Raw genomic sequence first — 20,078 nt, 5'->3', positions numbered from 1 at the left:
AAGCAGCTCATTTTATGAATATTTTTGTGAACATTTTTTTTTGCTCAATATGTATTCAAGATTGCATATGTTGAAGGGGCCCAAAAGTGTTAGATGAAATGCTTGAGAGAATGTCAGTGGCATGAACCACCATGGTCTCCTGGTCTGCAACCCTCAAAATTGCGCTAGAGGCATTTGAAGTTTTTGAACCTCTATTTACTGGAGGGTAGATAAAGGACTTGAACAAATTTCTCAATGTTTTTTATGATGAGACTGGTCATGGTTCTGGGGAGACAACAGAAAAGTCTCATCTCTGATCTCCCTAGAGACTTCCATGGGTTTGGAAGCCTTGAGAATTAAATTCCATGGATTCTATGTATTGAAACTTCATCAATTTTCTGATTTTTGCCAACTTTGTGAGAAGGCGATGGAATTTGAGAAAGAAATGTAAAACAAGAGAAGGCAGTGATGCTTAAGGAAAAGTTTTTGTTGATGATTAATGGCAGTAATGGATGAAGATTTTTTGTTAAGAAGAGAATACATATGATTCGGTGGGGAAATGCTTTGGTGGAGAAGACATTTTTGCAGGTTCTTTTTGACAATTTCTGTTTTCTTCCTCAAGTTAGTGAAAATTTTGTTTTTTCCCCTTTTAATGGAAATCCATTATTCTTGTATCTAACATTCGCCCTGACTTTGTAGTTCCTAGATTGCCCATAGTTGGGCGGTGATGTTATGCCGGAGAGATTTTTATTGGTTGCACCACCATGAAAGGATCTAATTGGACACCAAATTTAAGTTAAAGGCTTAAATTAGGCTAAAACAACATTGAGGGATGAAATTGGCATAAGTGCAATAGTTTAAGGACTAAAATGGCCATTTTCCCTAACTTTAATAACTAGTAGCACTATATTTTTGGCCTTAAACTCTCAAAGTTGTCGGCAATTACTTTTTTCTCGTAGTCAAAGTCTTTCTTTACACAGCCTCTCCTATCCTATAAACAAGATAAAAAGCTTCAAGCCTTTCAAATCATGAGTCAAGGCGAACCCCAGCAATTATTGGGCATATGGTATATTGAGACGCACGTTATTGCATAACAACTTTGCCATCACCTTATCTGTAGTATTTCCACACAGTCGTCTCTGCATAATTTCTCAACAAAAGTGTAACTATCTGTATTGAAATTTTTGGGGCTGAAAGAAGAACAAAAAACAAGAATGGTGGTTCATACTTGTGTTGATTCTGCTATTGAACAGCTCTCAAAGCTGCTGGCTCTATCCCGCTTGACTTCTACTAATATGGAGAATCAAATCAAGAGTCTTCTGCTGGAATTAAAATTTGTTAAAATGTTCTTTTGCTGCTTGGAAACCTTCACGGCCGCTGATGATCAAGAAACCATGAGGGATGAGTCTATTGAGCTGAAAAGAGCTCAAGCTACACTAGAAGCAGCAAACTCTGAATTATATCAAGCTGGTTTTTTTGCAAGCTTTGGACTAGATATCGAAGACTGGCAAACTTTGGTGTCTAATTTGCTACAAATTGTTAAGGGCTTCAAGCCAGAGGTAAGAAATATTTGTTCTGGTGTTGTAGTTAATCACTCTTTGAACTCAAAATCAAAGCTTAGTTACACAAATGAGGAGATCCTTGAATTCACGGATTCCATCCTTGTGAATTTGGAGAGACTGTTATCAGTTGGCACCGGCGAGAACATTGTCCCTGATGTGAAGAAGCAAATGGAAGCCCTTGCAGAGAAGTTAAAGTTCACTAGAGATTTCCTTGACTTCACCATAAAAAGACGTGGGAGATCATATGACGAACTTGAAGATTTCTTGACAATGTTTCATGCTGGGACTAAAACTGCTACCTACTTGTCACTTCTGTATTGGGTGGAGGTGGATTCTACTGATCAAAACATGGCTCATTGGATGAATGCTATGCTTTCTCCTAGAGTACAAGAGATAATGTCGTCCACTCCAAGTGATGTACAGATGTATCTTGGTCTCCTTAAATCTTCAAAGATATCGCGAGGCGATGCCCTTCTAGTGGATGACATCATTGCAAGATTTGTTGGATTTCTACCCTTGGAAAATCTTGTGGATTGTGTCGAGAGTGATGACATTGTAGCCGTTCGTGATGGGCTGATTTTCTTGATTTCATTCCTCATGGATGCATCGAAGGAATCACAGAGCGGAGCAGCCCGGAGAACTGTGTTCTTGAAACCAATTGAAGCAGTCAGGAGAAAGGCGTTCTTGAGAAAAATTGAAGCAGCCATCAGTAAGTTAGCAAATCTCATCTTCCTGAGAGACAATTCTTTTATTCCTTGGTTCCTGGAAAAGATTCTCAAGATAATGATTCAGGCCAAAAAGCATCATGTTCGGATGCCAAAGTCATCTGCGTCTAATTGTCCCAAGACTGATGGAAGGGGATTTGTTCATTCCCTTTTGATAAATCTGGAGGAAATGATGAAAAGCAATGCTGCCAATTTTATCCTTGTTGCAAAACATAAAGTTGCAGCAATCCATAGGGAACTTCATTCCCTTTCTCCTATGCATAAGGATATAATGGATTTGCAGAACGAGCATAAGAGTCAGGAGCTAAATGGTTTTTAGGCGTAGACTATTGATGTGGCCTACCGAGCAGAAGGTGTCATTCGCTCGTGTTCAATTGTGGATAGGCCTATTTGGTATCATTTGATATGTCTTTCTGACGTCCTAAAAGGAATCAAAGTTATCAAAACTACAGTTGAAAAAAGGTTAAAAGAGAGGAGCACACATCAAGCAGCAGAAGTTCTACTTCTAGCGCTGAGACAAGCATCAATCGAATCCCATTATCATCAAGAACTTATAGTTTTGGATCTTATGAAGTTTTGGGCTTCAATAATGAGGCAGATGCAGTTATTAATCTACTCAAAAGAGGATCAAATGAGCTTTCGATTGTCTCCATAGTCGGCATGCCTGGAGTAGGTAAGACAACACTTGCGAGGATAGCATACAATGATCCTTCGGTTCAATTGCACTTTCATAAACTTGCATGGTGTCTTGTTTTTGAAACATACAGAAGTAGGGACTTGTTGCTTGACATTGTCAACTGCATTACTTCAGTTGAAGATGTAGATCTATATGATATGAGTGATGAAGATTTAACAGATCTAATCAGGAAAAGTTTATTGCGACAGAGATACCTTGTTGTTATAGATGATATCTAGGAGATGGGAGCTTGGGATTCTATTAGACAGTCACTTCCAAGAGATCGAAATGGCAGCAGAATTGCCTTAACAAGTCAAAATCATAATCTAGCTTTGCAAACTGGTCTTGCTTACAATACTCATCTTCTTTCTCCATTCACTGATGAAAAAAGCTGGAAATATTTGGAAGAAATGCTATTCCACACCCACGGTTGCCCTGACAATCTATTAGATGTTGCAAAGAAAATTGCAAGGAAATGTAAAGGACTACTTCTGGCGATTGTTGCAATTTTGGCTCTCCTTCAAAAGGAAGAGAGGAATCTTGATTTTTGGGGACGAATTGAAGAAAACTCAAATCCAGGCATTGCTAGCAAAGGGTACAGGGATATTCTAGAACGAAGCTACAAGCATTTACCTGACCATTTGAAGCCTTGCTTTCTATATTTTGGTGCCTTTCAAGCTGGTAAGGCAATTAGTGCCCAAAAGTTGACCTTGTTATGGGTTGCAGAAGGATTCATACGAACAACTGAAATGGGGAGCATGGAGAGCTTAGAAGTTTTGGCAAAAGACTACTTGATGGAGCTCATCAATCGTAGCTTTGTAGATGTCACTGAATGAAGTTCTGATGGTGGGATAAAGCATACCGACTTAATGATCTATAACACGATTTCTGCCTGGAAAAAGCTCAAGAAGACAAGTTCTTGCACATTGATTGGTCTGATATTTCTCATGGCTTCTCAAGTCGAGCAAAGCATTACCCTTACCGGTTAAGCATTCATTCTAAATGGGAAACTTTCGGTAAGCCAAAGCCTGTTGGTCAATATCTCTACTCACTATTGGTCTCTTCTGAAATTAGAAGGAATCAATCCTATTTAAAATCCGTTGCCTTTCAGTATTTTCATAGCTTTAAACTCCTTCACATCTTGAATTTGGAAGGCATCTACTTGGATTTATCTTTTCCTGAAGTAATCATATCAATGGTTCATTTAAGATACTTAGCAATCCAAGGTAGTTTTACGGCAATTCCATTATCAATAGCCAATCTTTGGAATCTAAGAAGCATTGCTGTGAAAGGATTACAACCCTTGATTTGTTTACCAGAAACAGTTTGGACGATGAGAAATTTGAAACATGTGCATGTAAGTGAAAATGCTGTTATCTCTCTGGATGATCTTGAGCTTGAGTATTCATCTATGTTAGTGAATAACATGAAAACCTTTTCCACATTAGCTCTTCATCATGTAGCAGATCCTGAGAAGGTGTTAAGAAGGTTAAGTGGACTTTAGAAGCTCAAATGTATTGTTTCATTATCACAGCTGTGTTGTGATAACGAGAATCAGTTTCCAGCTTTGGCCTACCTAGAAAATCTCCAGGCACTAACATTGTATACTCTCGGTTATGAAGGTCTAGCGTCTTGCAGTTGGATACATAATCAATTTCACACATTTGCTTTTCCCTCAACTCTTAAGAAACTGACCGTGTATAAATTGGGACTACCTTGGAGGGCAATGTCAATAATCAGGCAGCTACCCAAACTCGAGGTTCTCAAATTACGAGAAGAAACTTTTAGGGGTAAAAGATGGGACATGACACCGGAAGAGGAGGAATTTTGTAACCTCAAATACTTGGAACTGTCAAATTTAAACCTTCGACAATGGTCTGTCGCCTATGATCCCTTCCCATGCCTTGAACAACTTCTTATGGGAGATTGTTATAGATTCGTGGAGATCCCCTATTGTTTTGAAAGAGTTACAACCCTGCAGATGATTGAGTTGTGTCGATGCAGCGATAGAGTCAAAAGCTTGGCTGAGGTGATTCTCAAAAAACAACGGGACTGGGGCAACTATGAACTTGAACTTCTGATCTCAGATTCATAGAAGGTTATTAATCTCAATTTCCATTTTCATCTCATTATGAGTTTATGACTTTCCTTGCTAACGAGGTGCATAGAACATGTTTGGTTGATAAATAAACTGAATGGTAGTTTATTAAATTTGATTCCTTAACAGAATCATTTCGGACTTGCCACTTGTTTCATCTAATATCATGCATGACCATTTACTTGGCATTTGAGTGAGCATTCTTAAACTAGTTGTATTAATGGAATTTACGTTCTACTATTATGTATCATCGATATCTTTCTTTTGCTTTCAGATGCTTGAAATGGAAATTCTCAGCCGAAGGTCCAGTTTGATAAAACAAAACTTGTAAGAAACATTTTTTCTTGTTCCAATTCCAGAGCTGAGTGGCTCTGTTGATTCAGGTATCCCTATTTATCAACTGTCAATTTGCTTGAATGGACATGGAATTCAGGTTATGCACTCAAATATGAACTTCTCTTCTGATAAAATCTGCACCTTGATATTGACAGGCAATGGCAGGTGAGGCGCTGAAAAATGAAACTAAAGTGGCAAATCCAAAAAGTTAGTTTCCTATTGAACATGTATGGTTCTGTTTTGGGCCTTTCCAATCATGCTTAACTTCTATGAAGAGGCTAATACAGAGCCTAATACCATTCAAATTCAAGAACGGTTCCACAAGAATAAGATTGAAGACTTACAAAGAGCCCCTAACACCATTGAATTCAATATTTTATGACAGTTCTTGAATTGAGTGATATTAGCCATTATGGGCTCTCAGTAGTTTTGTAACTTCTGCTGATCTTGATTTGTTTTTTGAAGGTTGTTTTTATCAAGATGTGCTAAAATTAAAGAAAAAAAAATTATAGCAGGAGATCAACTTTTGGTACCATAATTTCATAACAAGACTTGTTTAGTGACAAGTCTTCTCCATTATTATGTAGAGTTATAAAGCTCAAAATTTATGATTGAATGGAGCAAAAGATGTTTGTTTGAACATTGTTGGTATAAGATTAATCCAAAGAACTTTATTGGCCAAATTTTAAACCTTACACATTCGAAAATGAAAGTTTTTTCAAGTATAAGATTAATTTCCTTAGAACTTTAAATAAGATTAATCAAGTACAACATTCTTGTATTCAAACTTATTTGTTTATTTTTAATGAATTTGAAATTGTAGTTAAACTTGATTTGCTTATTTGTTGAGTTGAATTTAGACGAGTTTTTATCTAGTTGAACTCAAGTCGCTTGGATTATATATGTGACGGCCCCACCTCCCCCTAAAGTGTACCAAAGGGTTCGGCGGACCGTCTGTCCAACTCTCACCAGAACTCACTCACTCGGATCTCCCGCATACATCCATATACAATAAATAACATCGCAATTCAAACTTATAATATACATCGATGCACAAATCCAGATACAAAGTTTCTACACACCAAAATACTTCAAAGTATTTACAATTCAAGTACAATCAACCCTAGTCGGGTACTAGCGTGAGTACAAATTCAAAATTCAAAACAACTAGACTACGCTAGTCTGTACACATCTCACGCCTCGCTCGTACCCCCTGTAAGGAAAATAAATGACGTGGAATGAGCTAAAAACCCAGTAAGGTTTCAGATAGCAAGTTGACCATTATTTAAACGTGCAAATATCACGTAGTAAAGTAATGAGTATGAAAAATTCATAAAAGTGAGCAATAACACTTCAAGTAGTAAATCTCAAAATGAACGAGTATAGAGTATTTTTGTTTTTCAAAAGAAACAATAAGCCAATAAGCAATAATCATTTTCAAATATAAGGATACGGATGGCTCTCAGGAGCCAACTTCCCATTGCATCATCAGAGATTGATCAAATAATAGTTGACACTCCGTCAACTTTCAAGTAAGTAACCAATCCAGTAGAGCACCACTTAAACTACTCTCCATCCACCATTCACACCCCCTACTGGGACCAAAATCCTTAATAAACACTGGTGGTAATACTCGAGTATACCGATTAGTCGAGAAAATAACACTGCACTCGACATCACTAACTACCCATGGTTCGTTATCTAATCGACCAATCCCTTGCCGGCTCGACTCGATTAACTAGCCAGTGGGGTTTGGGTCCCCAAGAAGTCGATGAGATAACATCTCCAATCGACGGAATTAAAATCAAAGTATGGAGACGGGAATAAGAGGCACCTCTCACTCGGATTGAGTGTGGTACATACTGCCGCTCCACACTTACAAATCAAGTACAAATATATCAAATTAATTGCAACAATAAACAAGTATATATCATGTTAGGGCAAGTGCGATAAAGTACACTCTTGCCCGATCAACAAATCTCATATCATTTATTTATATTGATCAAGTATTGTGAACAAGTGTCCAGTTCAATCAGGTATTTGGAAGCACTCACCAAAAGATGCGGTGCCTTTACAAGTTACGTTCGGGTATTACTCCGTGTGTGGAATTCAAATCTGCGATAAAATATTATTTAAGAATTTTGGAAATCGACTAAGGGTCAAAACTTAAACGTTTCGTTTAATAAGAACCAAATAATTGAAATTCATTTAGAGAATCTTCGTAGAACACTCGTTCGCTTTTCAAACTGTGAAACTTTGTAACAATTATGTTTGAAAATACCATTTGAGTCGAAAGTACGAGGAAAACGTCTTCGGAGTAGTTGTTATTTCATTTCCCAAGAGTACAAGTTTGGCCAAATTCTAACTTATATACCTCGATAACAGAAGACATATCTATCCTAGATGGTTCAAGTGGTATTCGCTCTCAAGCCTTACTCAAGTCGTAAGTATCTCTTTCTAGTTCTCGAGCGTAAATTTGGGCAGCACGCCCTTTGTATTTACCTATTTTCCAACCATTTACGACTTCATTATTTTCCTCAATTAGTCCCAACATTACACACAACATAAATGCATTACAATAGCCGTTCAATAGGCTCAATATCATATGATTACCAAACCAAGTTAGAAAAATTGACCGAAAATGAAGTTTAAGGCCTAAAATCAAAAGCAGATTTGACGTCACTTAGCGTATCGGATACAACCGAAACTACGCTTATCGGATTAGGGTGAAATTTATACCGTTTCGAAGTTAAGATAGAGTGCTACAACTTAGATGAAGACTACTCAGTCCAGTTCATAGTGTATCTAGGTCAAAGTCCGGATTACAAAACCAAAATGTCCTTGTCAGGACAGTTGTCAGTACTGACTTCAAATGACAATAACTCAGGCTACACAATTCTGTTTGAGATGTTTTCGGTTGTTTTGGAAATCTGAAACATAGGGCTAAAAGTTTCATGTTTTGGCCAAAGACTGATTTGGTACGGATCAAGGTGAAAAACGCAGCCAACATGAGGAAATGTCAAAACTATCTAGTGGACTCGAGCTAGGGCGTCTCAGGGGTATTTTTATCTTTTTACGAGATACAGTGCTCGGATTGGGCTGAAATTGTGTAGACAACTATAAAACATCATTCTCTACAACTTTCATGTTTTGTGCTAAATCTAATTCGGCCTCTATCATGGTGAACTAAAATCGGGAAGAACATGGCACTAAGGATTTTCACTTCTGAAATTTTGCTACATTCAAGATATAATTCACATTTCTAACTTAAAACTATCACTACCACCTCATATACAAGTTTATATACATCATATACCATCCACACAATAAAAAATAGGGCTGAACAATACAAAACCCTACCTTACTAATGCACCCAAAATCATCACAACTACTTGTATAGCCACCAATTTCATCAAAACATGAGTTGTATAGCAACTTAAGCCAAAAATAAAAGAACCCAAGATAAGGGACAGCCAATATACCTCAAGAACAAGCTTACAAAGGATATCCTCCACCACTCCTTGCAAAGTTTAGCTTCCAAGCTTCCTAAGCTCCCAAACTAGTGATTAATCGGTTTAATTTTTCTTGTTTTCACTCAAAATGTTGGATTCAAGGTTGAAAATTGGAAAGCTCTCTTCACTCTTCTCTCTCTCTTGCTCTCGGCTGGTATGCTGAAATTATGGAGGAAATTGGTTGGTTTTTGGTGATAAATATGGTGTAAATTAGTTAGTCAACAATCCAATGGAAGACCGCCACTTGTTGCTTCAAGATTCATTCTTAAATTTTTCTTTTTTCCTTGTTTTTTTTGGTCAAATAATTCGGCCACTCCATGCTGAGATTGAGGGAGATATTTTGCAATAATATCAAGGATATTTTAGGGTAGGAAAGTGTTGGTCAAGTGGTGTGGTCAATCGAAAAAAAAAACGGTACACGTCGGTTCGAGACGATTTTCCTAAAATCAGTTATACTAGAGTTTTAACTTATAATTCACTAATTTATTATTATCACTTCTACTCACACACTTAACAACACCTAAAACTCACTCTTAAGTACCAAATTTGATCCACACTCCGCACAGGATAGTCACACTACGGATAGACGTAAAAACCCTAATTCGCGCTAACTTGAAATCGAAAAGAGAAAACCCTTACTTCTATATTCATTTGCACTTATTGTGGAGTGATTAGGTAGTAAGGCTATTATAAAGTAATAATTTTCAAATAAAATGGCATTTTTAAGAAAAATATAAGGAATTTGCAAGTCCTTACAATATATATTTCAAGTTTTGTACTAATTGAACCCAGTTGTAATTGATTTTGAAACTTTGTCGTTCACATTTTAATTTGATTAGCTGGCAAATAAAATTTGAGCAAATTCTTACCAAGTCAAAACAACTCGGGTATCAAGTAGATTAATTCGTCTTTTAAATCTAAATTTACCACCGGTTTATTAGATTTAAGAATTAAGTATCTCTCACATTTTTTCAGAAAAATTCCTTTTCACGGATTCTTAAATATGTAATATTGAGCATTATATAATTAATAGATTTCGCCCACCAAAAAGTTTGAATAGCGAACGTAAATATGTAGATAGTGAAAATTTTGTTGATTGCCCATCCTCTGTTGTGTTTTGTGCATTCTTGTGCTTAACTGGATAAGAGGGGAGAAATGGAATACTTTATCCCAATGGATCTTTTTTTGGTTGGCTTCCTATTTCACTTTTTATTATATTAATCATTTTTTTGTATGCAAACATCCCATTTTAATTGTTTTTACTCCTTTAAATTTCAATAACTATTGACGGGATAAACTAAAAAATTTTATAGATAAAAAAAATATATCACTTATTTTTTAGTCTATTGCATTCTAAATTTTAACCCGTTGGCAGTTATTGGAACATAAGAAAACAAAAATAATTAAAATAAGAATATTTGTGAAAACCGAAAACAATAATACAGTAAAAGATAGGACATGCCGTGGGAACTGGAACGAAAATGGGACAAAAGATCCTGCCGATGTGTTTATGTAGTATTTTCAAATCATTCCTCTTCTCATGCTCAGTGACGGAGTCAGGATTTTATTTCTAAGGGTCAAAATTTTTCTAACAAAATTTTTTTAATATGCTATGTTCAAAATGATTTTCATTTATTTAGAAATATGACATTTAAAACATCAAAATTAACTTTAATTATAAAGGCACGTAAAAAATAAGTAAATTTTTTGAAAAAAATTAATTTAAAAGTGGCTAATTCATATATATATATATATATATATATATTATCATAATATAAACTAAAATTATAAAAAAATTAGAGGGATCCAACTTTATTTTATATATATATTTACACAATATAAATTAAAATTTTCAAAACTTATGGGGGTTATGGCCCCATCAGCCCCCTTGACTCCATCATTGCTCATAGTTGAAGATAGGAAGCAAGAAAATTGCAATATAACAAGGAAACATTTATTCATAATTCCACCAAACAGCATACATATCAGCGTTCAGAGCCAAGCCAAGAAAACACGAGGAGTTGGACATGACTGGAAAGAACCAAAACAGCCTAGTACTTCAAACTGCAAAGGTTTGCTGATTATCATCTATTGGTGCAGATGATTTTGAGAATCCCTTCAGTTTTTCTTTTGCCCTCCCCGTGTCATTGCTGTCAAATTAAGGGGCATAGTTCAGCAGAACAGAAGTTTACCTGCAGCAGATAACCTGAATTCTGCGGTCGTCCATTCAAGCAAATGCATGTACTGAATTGACCATTGACATATTAAAAGTATAGATGCTTGAAACTGCTGAGTCAATCCAACTGTAACAATGGAACGAGAATGCCTCTGAGGATTTCAGTTTTACCGGTCGCTGACCTTCGGCTCAGAAATTCTTTAATTTCAAGCAACTGAAAATCAAAATGATAATATAAGGGGGGAAAAAAAAAAAAGAAGACGAGGAAATTACATTAAATTGAGAACAACAAAAGGCCGTAATTTAACTAACCTGCTAAGAGTCTAAGATGAGAAGTTTAAGTTCATTGTTGCCCCAATTTCCCTGTTCTTCTAGAATATCTTTGGCTAATTTTTTGACACTATCGCTGCATTGACGCAACTCAATCATCTGCAGGGTAGCAGTTCTTCCCAAACAAAGGGGAACCTCCAAAAGTCTGTGACAATCTTTCACAACTAGTCCTTCAAGGCATGGGAAGGGATCAATGTCGTTGCCACGCCATTGTCGGATGTCTAAATTTGACAGTTCTAGGAATTTGAGGTTGCGAAATTCCTCCTTTCCCAGTTTCATGTGCCATCTATTCCCCATAAAAGCTTGTTCGCGTAATTTCAGAACCTCGAGATTCTCGAGCTGCATTATCATTGATATTCCTCTCCACGGTAGTCCCAATCTATACAAGGTCAGTTTCTTGAGAGTTGAGGGGAAGTTAAATGTCTGAAACTGATTGTGCAACCAACTGCAAGAAACTAGACCTTCATAATCAAGCGTAGACAATGTCAGTGACTGGAGATCTTTTAGGTAGGCAAATGCTGGAAACTGAACTTTGTTATTACTATACAGTTGTGATCCTGAAACAACACATCTGAGCTTCTGAAGTCCAGTTAACTTTCTTAACAGATTCTCAGAATCTGCTACATGATGAAGAGCTAGCGTGGAAAAAGTCTTGATGTAATTAACTTGCAGAGAAGAATCCTCAAGCTCATGGTCACCCAAAGAGATAACAGCCTTTTCACTTATTTTCACATGTTTTAAACTTTTCATCTTCAAAATGGCTTCTGGTAAAGAAATCAAGGATCGTCCTCCTTTCACAACAAGACTTCTTAGGTTCCAAAGATTGGCTATGGATGATGGGATCCTTGTAAAACTACCTCGGATTGCTAAGTGTCTCAAATGAACTATTGACATGATTTCTTGAGGAAAAGAAATATCCAAGTAGATGCCCTCCAAATTCAAGATGTAAAGAAGTTTAAAGCTATGAAAATGCTCAAAGGCAACAGATCTTAAATAGGATTGATGCCTACTAATTTTGGAACAGGCAAGTAGAGAGTAGAGATGTCTACCAATAGGTTTCGGCTGCATAAAAGTTTCCCATTTAGATCGAATGCACAACCGATAAGGGTAATGCATTGTTCGAGTTGATGAGCCATGAGAAAGATCAGACCGATCTGACCAATCAACGTGCAAAAAGTTTTCTTCTTGAGCCTTTTCCACGCAAAAGCTATGCAAGAGCTCATTAACACGACATGCTTTTATTCCACCATCCGAACTTCTTTTAGTGACATCTACCAGGCTATGATCAATTAGCTCTATCAAGTAGTCCATTCCCAGAACTTCTAAGCTCCCAATACTCCCAATTGCCGCCTTCTGTATGAATCCTTCTGCAATCCATAGTAAAATCAGCTTTTGGCCACTAACTTCTTTACCAGCTTGCAAGGAGCCAAAATAAAGAAAACAAGGTTTCAAATGGTCGGGTAAGCGGTTGTAGCTTAGCTCTAGAATGTCCATGAAACCTTTGCCGGCAATGCCTGGATTTGAACTTTCTTCAATTCGTCCCCATTGATCAAGATTCTGCTCTTCCCTTCGAAGAAGAACTGCACTTGCAGCGAGCGCCAAAGGTAGTCCTTTACAATTACTTGCAATTTTCTGACCGACACCTAATAGATGTGGAGGGCAGCCATGGTTGTGGAATAGCATCTTTTCCAAAAGTTTCCAGCTTCTTTCATCATTGAGTACAGAAAGAGGATAAACATTATGAGGAAGTCCAGTTTGCAAACCCAGGTTGTGATTTTGACTCGTCAGCAGAATTCTACTCCCATTTTTATCGTTTGGAAGTGACAGTTTTATAGCATCCCAAGCTCCAATCTCCCAAATATCATCTAAAACAATGAGGTACCTCTCTTTCAGTAAACTTCTCCTGACTTCAAGAGCTAAATCTTCGTCAGTCTTAGCTTTAACAGGATTAGTGCACTTTAATATATCAAGTAACAAGTCTCCACTTCTTTGTGTACCATCAGAAACAGAGCACCACGCTAGTTTATGAAAGTGCATTTTAACTGAAAGATTGTTGTACGCTGCTTTGGCGAGTGTTGTCTTACCTACTCCAGGCATTCCAACTACTGAGACAATGGAAAGCCCGAGTGATCCTCTCATTAGGAGATTAATAATTGCATCAGCTTCATCAGTGAAGGGAAAAGCAACTTCATCAACATTTGAAGCATTAGTTCGTGATGATAATTGTGTGCAGTTGATACTTGTCTGAGCACAAAAACTCATCTTCTTGGATGTCTGCACCTCTCTTCTAATCTTGCCAACTGCAGTCTTGATGATTTTTATTTCTTCCAGTACGTCTGAAAGACACATCAAATGATACCAAATGGGCCTATCCACAACTGAACGTGATCTGACAACATGTTCTGCTCGGTATGCTACATTGATAGTTTGTGCCAGAAGACCTCTTAGCTTTTTGTATTGATACCCATTTTGCAAATGCGTTATACCCTTTTGCAAAAGCCAAAGGGCATGAAGTTCCCTGTGGATTGCCCCAACTATGTGCTTTGCAAAAAGGAAAAAATTGGTGGCATTGCTTTTCATGATTTCCTCCAAATTTATCAAGATGGAATAAACAAATCCCATTCCGTCAGTCGTGGGACAATTAGAAGCTGATGACTTTGGCATTTGGAAGTGATGCTTTTTGACCTGAGTCATGATCTTGTGCATCTTTTCCAGGCATGTAGGAACAAAAGAATCTCCTCCCATGGAAATTAGAGATGCCACCTTATAAATGGCTGCTTCAATTTGTTTCAAGAACGCATTTCTCCTGGCTACTTCAATTAGTTTCAAGGACTCATTTCTCCTGGCTGCTCCTTTTTGTAACTCCTTTGGTAGATCCATGAGGAATGAAATTAAGAAAATCAGGCCCGTGCGGAAGATTGCAATGTCATCACCCTCCACAGAATCCACGAGATTTTCCAAGGGTAAAAAACTAACAAATCTTGCAAGGATTTCCCCCACTGGAAGGATGTCTTCTCGCGAAGTCTTTGAAGCTTTAAGGAGCCCAAGATACATCTGTATGACCCTTGGAGTGCAACGCATGATCTCTTGTAGGCTATCAGAGAGCACAGTATTCATTTGATGAGCCATGTTTTGGTCCATGATGTCCAGCTCCACCCAATACAGAAGTGACAAGCAAGCAGCATTTTTAGTCCAAGCTTGAAATATTGTGAAGAGATCTTCAAGTCTGTCATATGATCTCCCACATCTTCTTTTGGTGAAGTCAAGGAAATCTCTGGTGAACTTTAGCTTCTCTTCAAGGGCTTCCATCTGCTTCTTCAAATCAGGGACCATGTTGTTGTTGTTGTTGACAATTAACGATAGTCTCTTCAAATTCAGTAGGATGGAATCCACGAAGTCAAGGATCTCCTCATTCGTGCAAGAGGGCTTCGAGTTTGGGTTCCAAGAGTGATGAACTAAAACACCAAGACAAATCTCTCTGACTTCTGGCTTCAAATGCTCAACAATTTGAAGCAAATCAGACACCAAAGTTTCCCAGTCTTGGATATCTAGTCCAAAGCTTGCAAAGAATCCAGCTTGATACAGTTTACACCCTGCTGCTTCTAGTGTAGCTCGAGCTGTTGTCAGCTCCATAGATGCCACCATCATGGTTTCTTGATCATCAGCGGGCTTGAAGGTTGTCAAGCAGCAAAAGAACATTTTCACAAATCTTAAGTCCAGCAGAAGAGCCTTTACTTGAATCTCCATTGTAGTAGAAGTCAAGCGGGGTAGAGTCAACAGCTTTGAGAGCTGTTCAATGGCAGAATCAACACAAGTGCGATCCATTCCTGTTTCTCTCTCTTCTTTCAGTCCAAAATTTCTATGCAGATCGACACACTTTTGTTGAGAAGCTATGCAGAGACGACACACTAATTTTCGTCCTTAAACTTTTTGATTTAGTTCATAACTTTTATTTTTGGCCAATTTGGCATTTGAATTTATTTTATAGTTCTAATTAAAGACCTCTGTAGTGGCATCACTATTTAAAACCCACCTGATTTCTAATTGATTAACTAAACAGGAGTATTATGGGAAAGTAATTCACGAAGCTATTATAAAACAAGTAAATCGTGTAAAAAATTACCATATATCTTTTAAATCATGTAAAAAAGAACCAAATAAAACTTTTTAAAATTTAATCTTGTGATTTTATACACCATTTACTTAATTTATTACGGTTTCGTGAGTGATATTTCTAAAATATCGCTGTTTAGTTGTTCGATAAGGAGCCAAATCGATTTTAGGTGGTGGTACCATCATGGAAGTCTTTAATTGAAATCACAAAATAAGTTCACGTATCACATTAGTTAGAAATAAAAATTAAAAATTAAATCGACATCAGTGAATATGTTTAGGGATGAGATTGGGCGTTTACCTGAAAATTAACTAGGGGAAGGTTCAAAATTGTTTGTACTAACGTGATGAACCATTTATCAATATTCAAATACCGCAGTTGGTGGGATTTGTCTGGACTCTTTAGTCCTCGTTTCATGTAGAAATTACACTTTATAATAATAAAGGGCACTCTTTTTAGTCCTCATTTTTTTATATAAGAATTTGAATACTCTCACGGAGACTATAATGCCCCTCAATCGTTGCTTTCTATCGTCTAAAATCGAGGAGAGGCAGGAACGGTAATCGTTCCTGAAGATTTATGATCAAAACTTGGCCAAAAAAAAAAAAAAAAGTAAGGTTCAAATTGTATCTTATATATTATTTTTTATATATGTGTGGAGTCAATAAAATTTTATTTTATTATTATATAATATTAAAAGTAAATTACACCGTACGTATATAGAATTACACGTCATGCATTTTACACAAAACCCTCTATCCATCTAAAATCTTAAAAGTTACTACTTTCTATCATCAGAAATCTTAAAGATTGATCAGGGACCCAGATGTCTAACACTTAGGGGGAAGAAGATAAAATAATAAACTTGGTAGAAATAGCGGTTAAAGTAACTTTCCATTTTGCCTTTCACCTTTCTGTCCTATAATACATGAGTGCATCTAATAATTTTCCAAGTCAACTTTGAATTAATTCATTAGGAATACATTTTAGTGTTTTACAGTTCACTCCAGGTTTCATCTACCGCACTAAATTAATCACGAAGCCAAGTGATGACCTGTAGTTTGTAGTTAGTGTCCAGTCCAGAGCTAAATTTAAAGGGACCCGGTCTGAACTAAATCAGGCCTCACAAGTTGCATTTTGTCCTGTTCAAATTTGTTTATATAATTCTTGTAACTTTTAGTGTAATGACAGGGTGTCGAAACTTGTATAATAATAAAAATAAATCTAATTGTCAGTTAAAGTAACCAAAACTCGATTCCAAGTACTGGAGCAGGGACTCTAGGTGTGCAATGGATTACTTGATTCACTCTGTTTCCGAAGAGTTTGCTTGATCCGATATACCCGAATGAGATGATTTTTTTTTCACAAATAATTATGAATTTGTAGACAGGGCAAGTAGGGTCGTATCCTTAGGGATTGAGGATATTTTTCTCTTTAGAAATCCAAAATAACATAAGGGGTGTTTTTGTATAAACGATAACAATTAAAACAATTCAACTAAGAATAAAATAGCCAACTAAAAATTAAATGACAATTCACTAAAATCAAAGTAATAATAACTAAAAGTCTAGCCAAGAAATAACTTCAGCAATCGTTCACCTAATTGATCATCGATGCACAAGTAATTCCAAATATTTATTAATAAATAGGTTATAATTGTCAAACAAACGATGACAGTCAACCCCTCCTTACTGTATCGGCAATTAAGGTACGCCCGTTAATCACTGATCTAATTGAGAAATAATCCTAGGTACGCCCATAAGATTTAATTCCCCAATTATCTTACGTATTAGAGGAGCCCTATTCTAACCAAATAACGCACTACCAGGGTTATTTCAGATTAGCCCGCGTATCCCCCTGACACAAACCTAATCATGTCAGTTGTCACTATTTCAAGACAATTAAATAATTATGGATTTAAATGCCTTAATTGACAATAGATTACCCAATTAACTAATTATCCGAATCCAAGATAATCAATTAATTGAATAATTATAAGTACTGCAATCAAGAAATATACGAATACCAATAAATAAAAGGTAAAAATAAAATTAAATCGATCTCATAATTTTTAGACGAACCAGAGCTTCCATTGTTTCTTGACTAGAGAAGGGAATTTAGTTCATCCCCAATGCGAAAGACCCACACGAAATCGAAGAGAAACCAGCGCCCATTGATTGGAAAATGGGCAAATTCAATTCGATCGAAGGAATAAAGAAAAGCAAAGTTACATAGGGTGATTTAATGTCTTCCCTTCGTCTCATCATACGAAGGAAGAACAAAAAGATACTAGAAGCCGAAAAGAAAAGTCAAAGATCTTCAATGTTCTCCTGACATGCGTGAATTGAAGCTACTACTAAGCTAACAAAAGAAAAGTCAACAAAAGCAATCAAAAGGTCGTGCTCATCCTCTGCTATATCTCATTTTCTATCTAATGCCTAATCTAATCATCCTCCTGTGCGGCGGCTTCTCCCCAAGGAAAAAGGAAAAAGAAGATTCAGCCGTCCTCTCCTCTTCGGCAATTACTAAAATGGGCAAAAGTTTTCCTTTGCCAACAATACCTCTGGGATAAGCTCGGTAACTTGAACTTCTTTTCTGTCAAATTGGCACTTGTTATCATATTTTCGTTATATTTCTTGAAATAAATGTAAAATACTAAAAGTGAATAGAATCCAACAATTAATCCACATCGGATCAGGTAATAGGGAAAATTAATAATAAAATAAGTGATAAAATTGCAACCTATCATGTAAATTCATACAATTTAAGTGTAAATTTGAATTTATAAACTTATATAACTAAGTTGCTAAGTACATCAAAAGTGTATGAATTTATACTAAATTTATACGAGTTTACACCAAAACATGATGGCATCGAAAATAAAAACTAAGTATTACTTAAAAATAAAAGAAGAATCTTAAAACTCTTGGCATGCAAAAAATAAATGAATAAATGATTGTCATTTTGAGTTTATTTTTCAAGAACTACAGTTGTTTAATGCACAAAAATAGGGATCGTATTATATTGCTTCAATGTTGTTAATATTGTCTGCGAAACTCTTGATAATTTTGAAAAGGGTGACACAACTGTGGCTTTATTTGTCTATTATTTTATCTACTATTGTTTATCATATAAAAAATTTCTTTACTATAGTGATAGTGTATTATGCAGTGAAACAGTTGCATCTCCTAACCTTGGGGCCTTAACTCTGCCATTGTTCGAAGGTATTGATTAATAAAGAAATGAAATGCGTAATTAGTATTAATAATTCGTCTCCACATCTCCTCTTTCCTTCTTTTGCGTTTGTATTTGATTTATCATAATTTTTTTGACAAAACAAGACAAAAACTTTTATTAATGCAATTCGTCCAGCACTATTTACTTAATAATAATGTCTAGAGGAGAGTTCCAAAGAAACTCAAATTGATTGGCAGATCTAGCATGCTGCGCCTAAGGTATGCGCTGCCAAGTTGGTTTGTTTGCCTCCACAATATGATGATTTAGAACAACAATACAAATATCTTCAATTACAGACCCTATATCTGAGAAAATCTCATTAGAGCTACTAATCAGCTTAATGACTGACAAAGCTCTAAGTTATTTGACTCAAATAATTTCCTTCCTTGTTGCCAGTATTTGCCGTGCTTAGGATAGTGGTTAGACCTATATTTTCCTTGCTTGACTATGCATGTTTCTAGATAATTTTAAACATTAACCTATCAATGTTGTAATTTAATCTTTAAAAAAGACATCAAAACTATAATTGAATTAAGTAGATAGTTTATTCAAGGTTTATCACACTTAGGGGAGAGATGGGTTGGACGGTAAAGTGGCAGGGATTGTAAAAAGAAAAACGAAAAAAAAGGTTAATCACTTTCAGTTTCTTGAATTCCAAAAAATATTCCCTTTGCCCCCTAAAAGAACTAGTTAAACCTTACAATTAGTAACACAGTTAGAAAAATGAGCAAAATAATAGATCAGCCCTCAAAGTATTGTTGTATGGAAAATTACCTTTTTGGTGCCAAAGAGTGGATTTTTTTTTTTTAAAGGGAAGAATGAGATTTGAGAAACGAGAGAAAGAGGAGAGAGGAAAATTGAACCCATGACCTCTTATTCTTGGGGAAAAAAATTGAAAGACTTGTTATATATATATGATATACAAAGGAATAGTAATAATAAAAAATAAATAAAGTACATACGTTTTATGCATAAAATTTAGGGCAAAAAAAAAAAAAAAGCAGAAACCATCAAATTGGCTTGTCAAAAGTTTGGATTAGCTGTTTTTGAAAATGTTTTTAAACATTTTACTGTAGTAATGTATGTGAAAAACTTTACTGTAGATGTTATTTAATAGTGTTTTTGGAAGTGTTTTTGAAAATATATTTTGGGTATTTTTAAGATTTAAAATTTTAATAAGATATTTTTAAAATTGCATGAAACCTTACCACCACCCTTTCCCCCCTCCCTCCTCCCTCTTCCCCTCTCCTATTTTTGGTGGTGTTTTTGAAGGCATTTTGGGGATATTTGGGATGTATTTTGAGGTACTTTTATAATTTAAAATAGGGATAAT

General features: G+C 36.0%; 3 protein-coding genes across 3 annotated transcripts; 2 read left to right on the top strand and 1 right to left on the bottom strand.

The window, feature by feature from the left end:
* The first annotated feature begins 1,193 nt into the window (after positions 1–1,193).
* Positions 1,194–3,181, top strand: LOC140021397 (putative late blight resistance protein homolog R1B-17). The gene is made up of 2 exons (XM_072072164.1): positions 1,194–2,577; positions 2,841–3,181. The coding sequence occupies exons 1-2, from the start codon at positions 1,194–1,196 to the stop codon at positions 3,179–3,181; spliced, it is 1,725 nt and encodes a 574-aa protein (XP_071928265.1).
* A 3-nt stretch (positions 3,182–3,184) lies between these two features.
* LOC113718565 (putative late blight resistance protein homolog R1A-10) lies at positions 3,185–3,778 on the top strand. The gene has a single exon (XM_027243460.1). It carries the CDS (start codon positions 3,185–3,187, stop codon positions 3,776–3,778), a length of 594 nt encoding a protein of 197 aa, XP_027099261.1.
* Positions 3,779–10,807: 7,029 nt separating this feature from the next.
* LOC113717916 (putative late blight resistance protein homolog R1A-3) lies at positions 10,808–15,320 on the bottom strand. Its single transcript, XM_027242761.2, has 2 exons — positions 11,377–15,320; positions 10,808–11,278 (listed from the first exon to the last, which is right to left on the bottom strand). Exon 1 carries the CDS (start codon positions 15,217–15,219, stop codon positions 11,380–11,382), a length of 3,840 nt encoding a protein of 1,279 aa, XP_027098562.1. The 5' UTR covers positions 15,220–15,320; the 3' UTR covers positions 10,808–11,278; positions 11,377–11,379.
* Positions 15,321–20,078: the final 4,758 nt, after the last annotated feature.

The sequence above is a fragment of the Coffea arabica genome, chromosome 11e (assembly GCF_036785885.1).
Source record: "Coffea arabica cultivar ET-39 chromosome 11e, Coffea Arabica ET-39 HiFi, whole genome shotgun sequence".
Classification (NCBI taxonomy): Eukaryota; Viridiplantae; Streptophyta; class Magnoliopsida; order Gentianales; family Rubiaceae; genus Coffea; species Coffea arabica.
Note: the sequence above shows the minus strand (reverse complement) of the source record. Positions and strands in the feature narration are given on the sequence as shown.

Excerpts from the sequence above, each read along its gene's own strand:
- LOC140021397 (XM_072072164.1), top strand. The coding sequence starts at position 1,194 with ATGGTGGTTCATACTTGTGTTGATTCTGCTATTGAACAGCTCTCAAAG. Across the intron at positions 2,578-2,840 it reads TAAGAGTCAGGAGCTAAATG|TTTTGGGCTTCAATAATGAG; the intron begins GTTTTTAGGCGT and ends GATCTTATGAAG.
- LOC113718565 (XM_027243460.1), top strand. The coding sequence starts at position 3,185 with ATGGGAGCTTGGGATTCTATTAGACAGTCACTTCCAAGAGATCGAAAT.
- LOC113717916 (XM_027242761.2), bottom strand. The coding sequence starts at position 15,219 with ATGGATCGCACTTGTGTTGATTCTGCCATTGAACAGCTCTCAAAGCTG.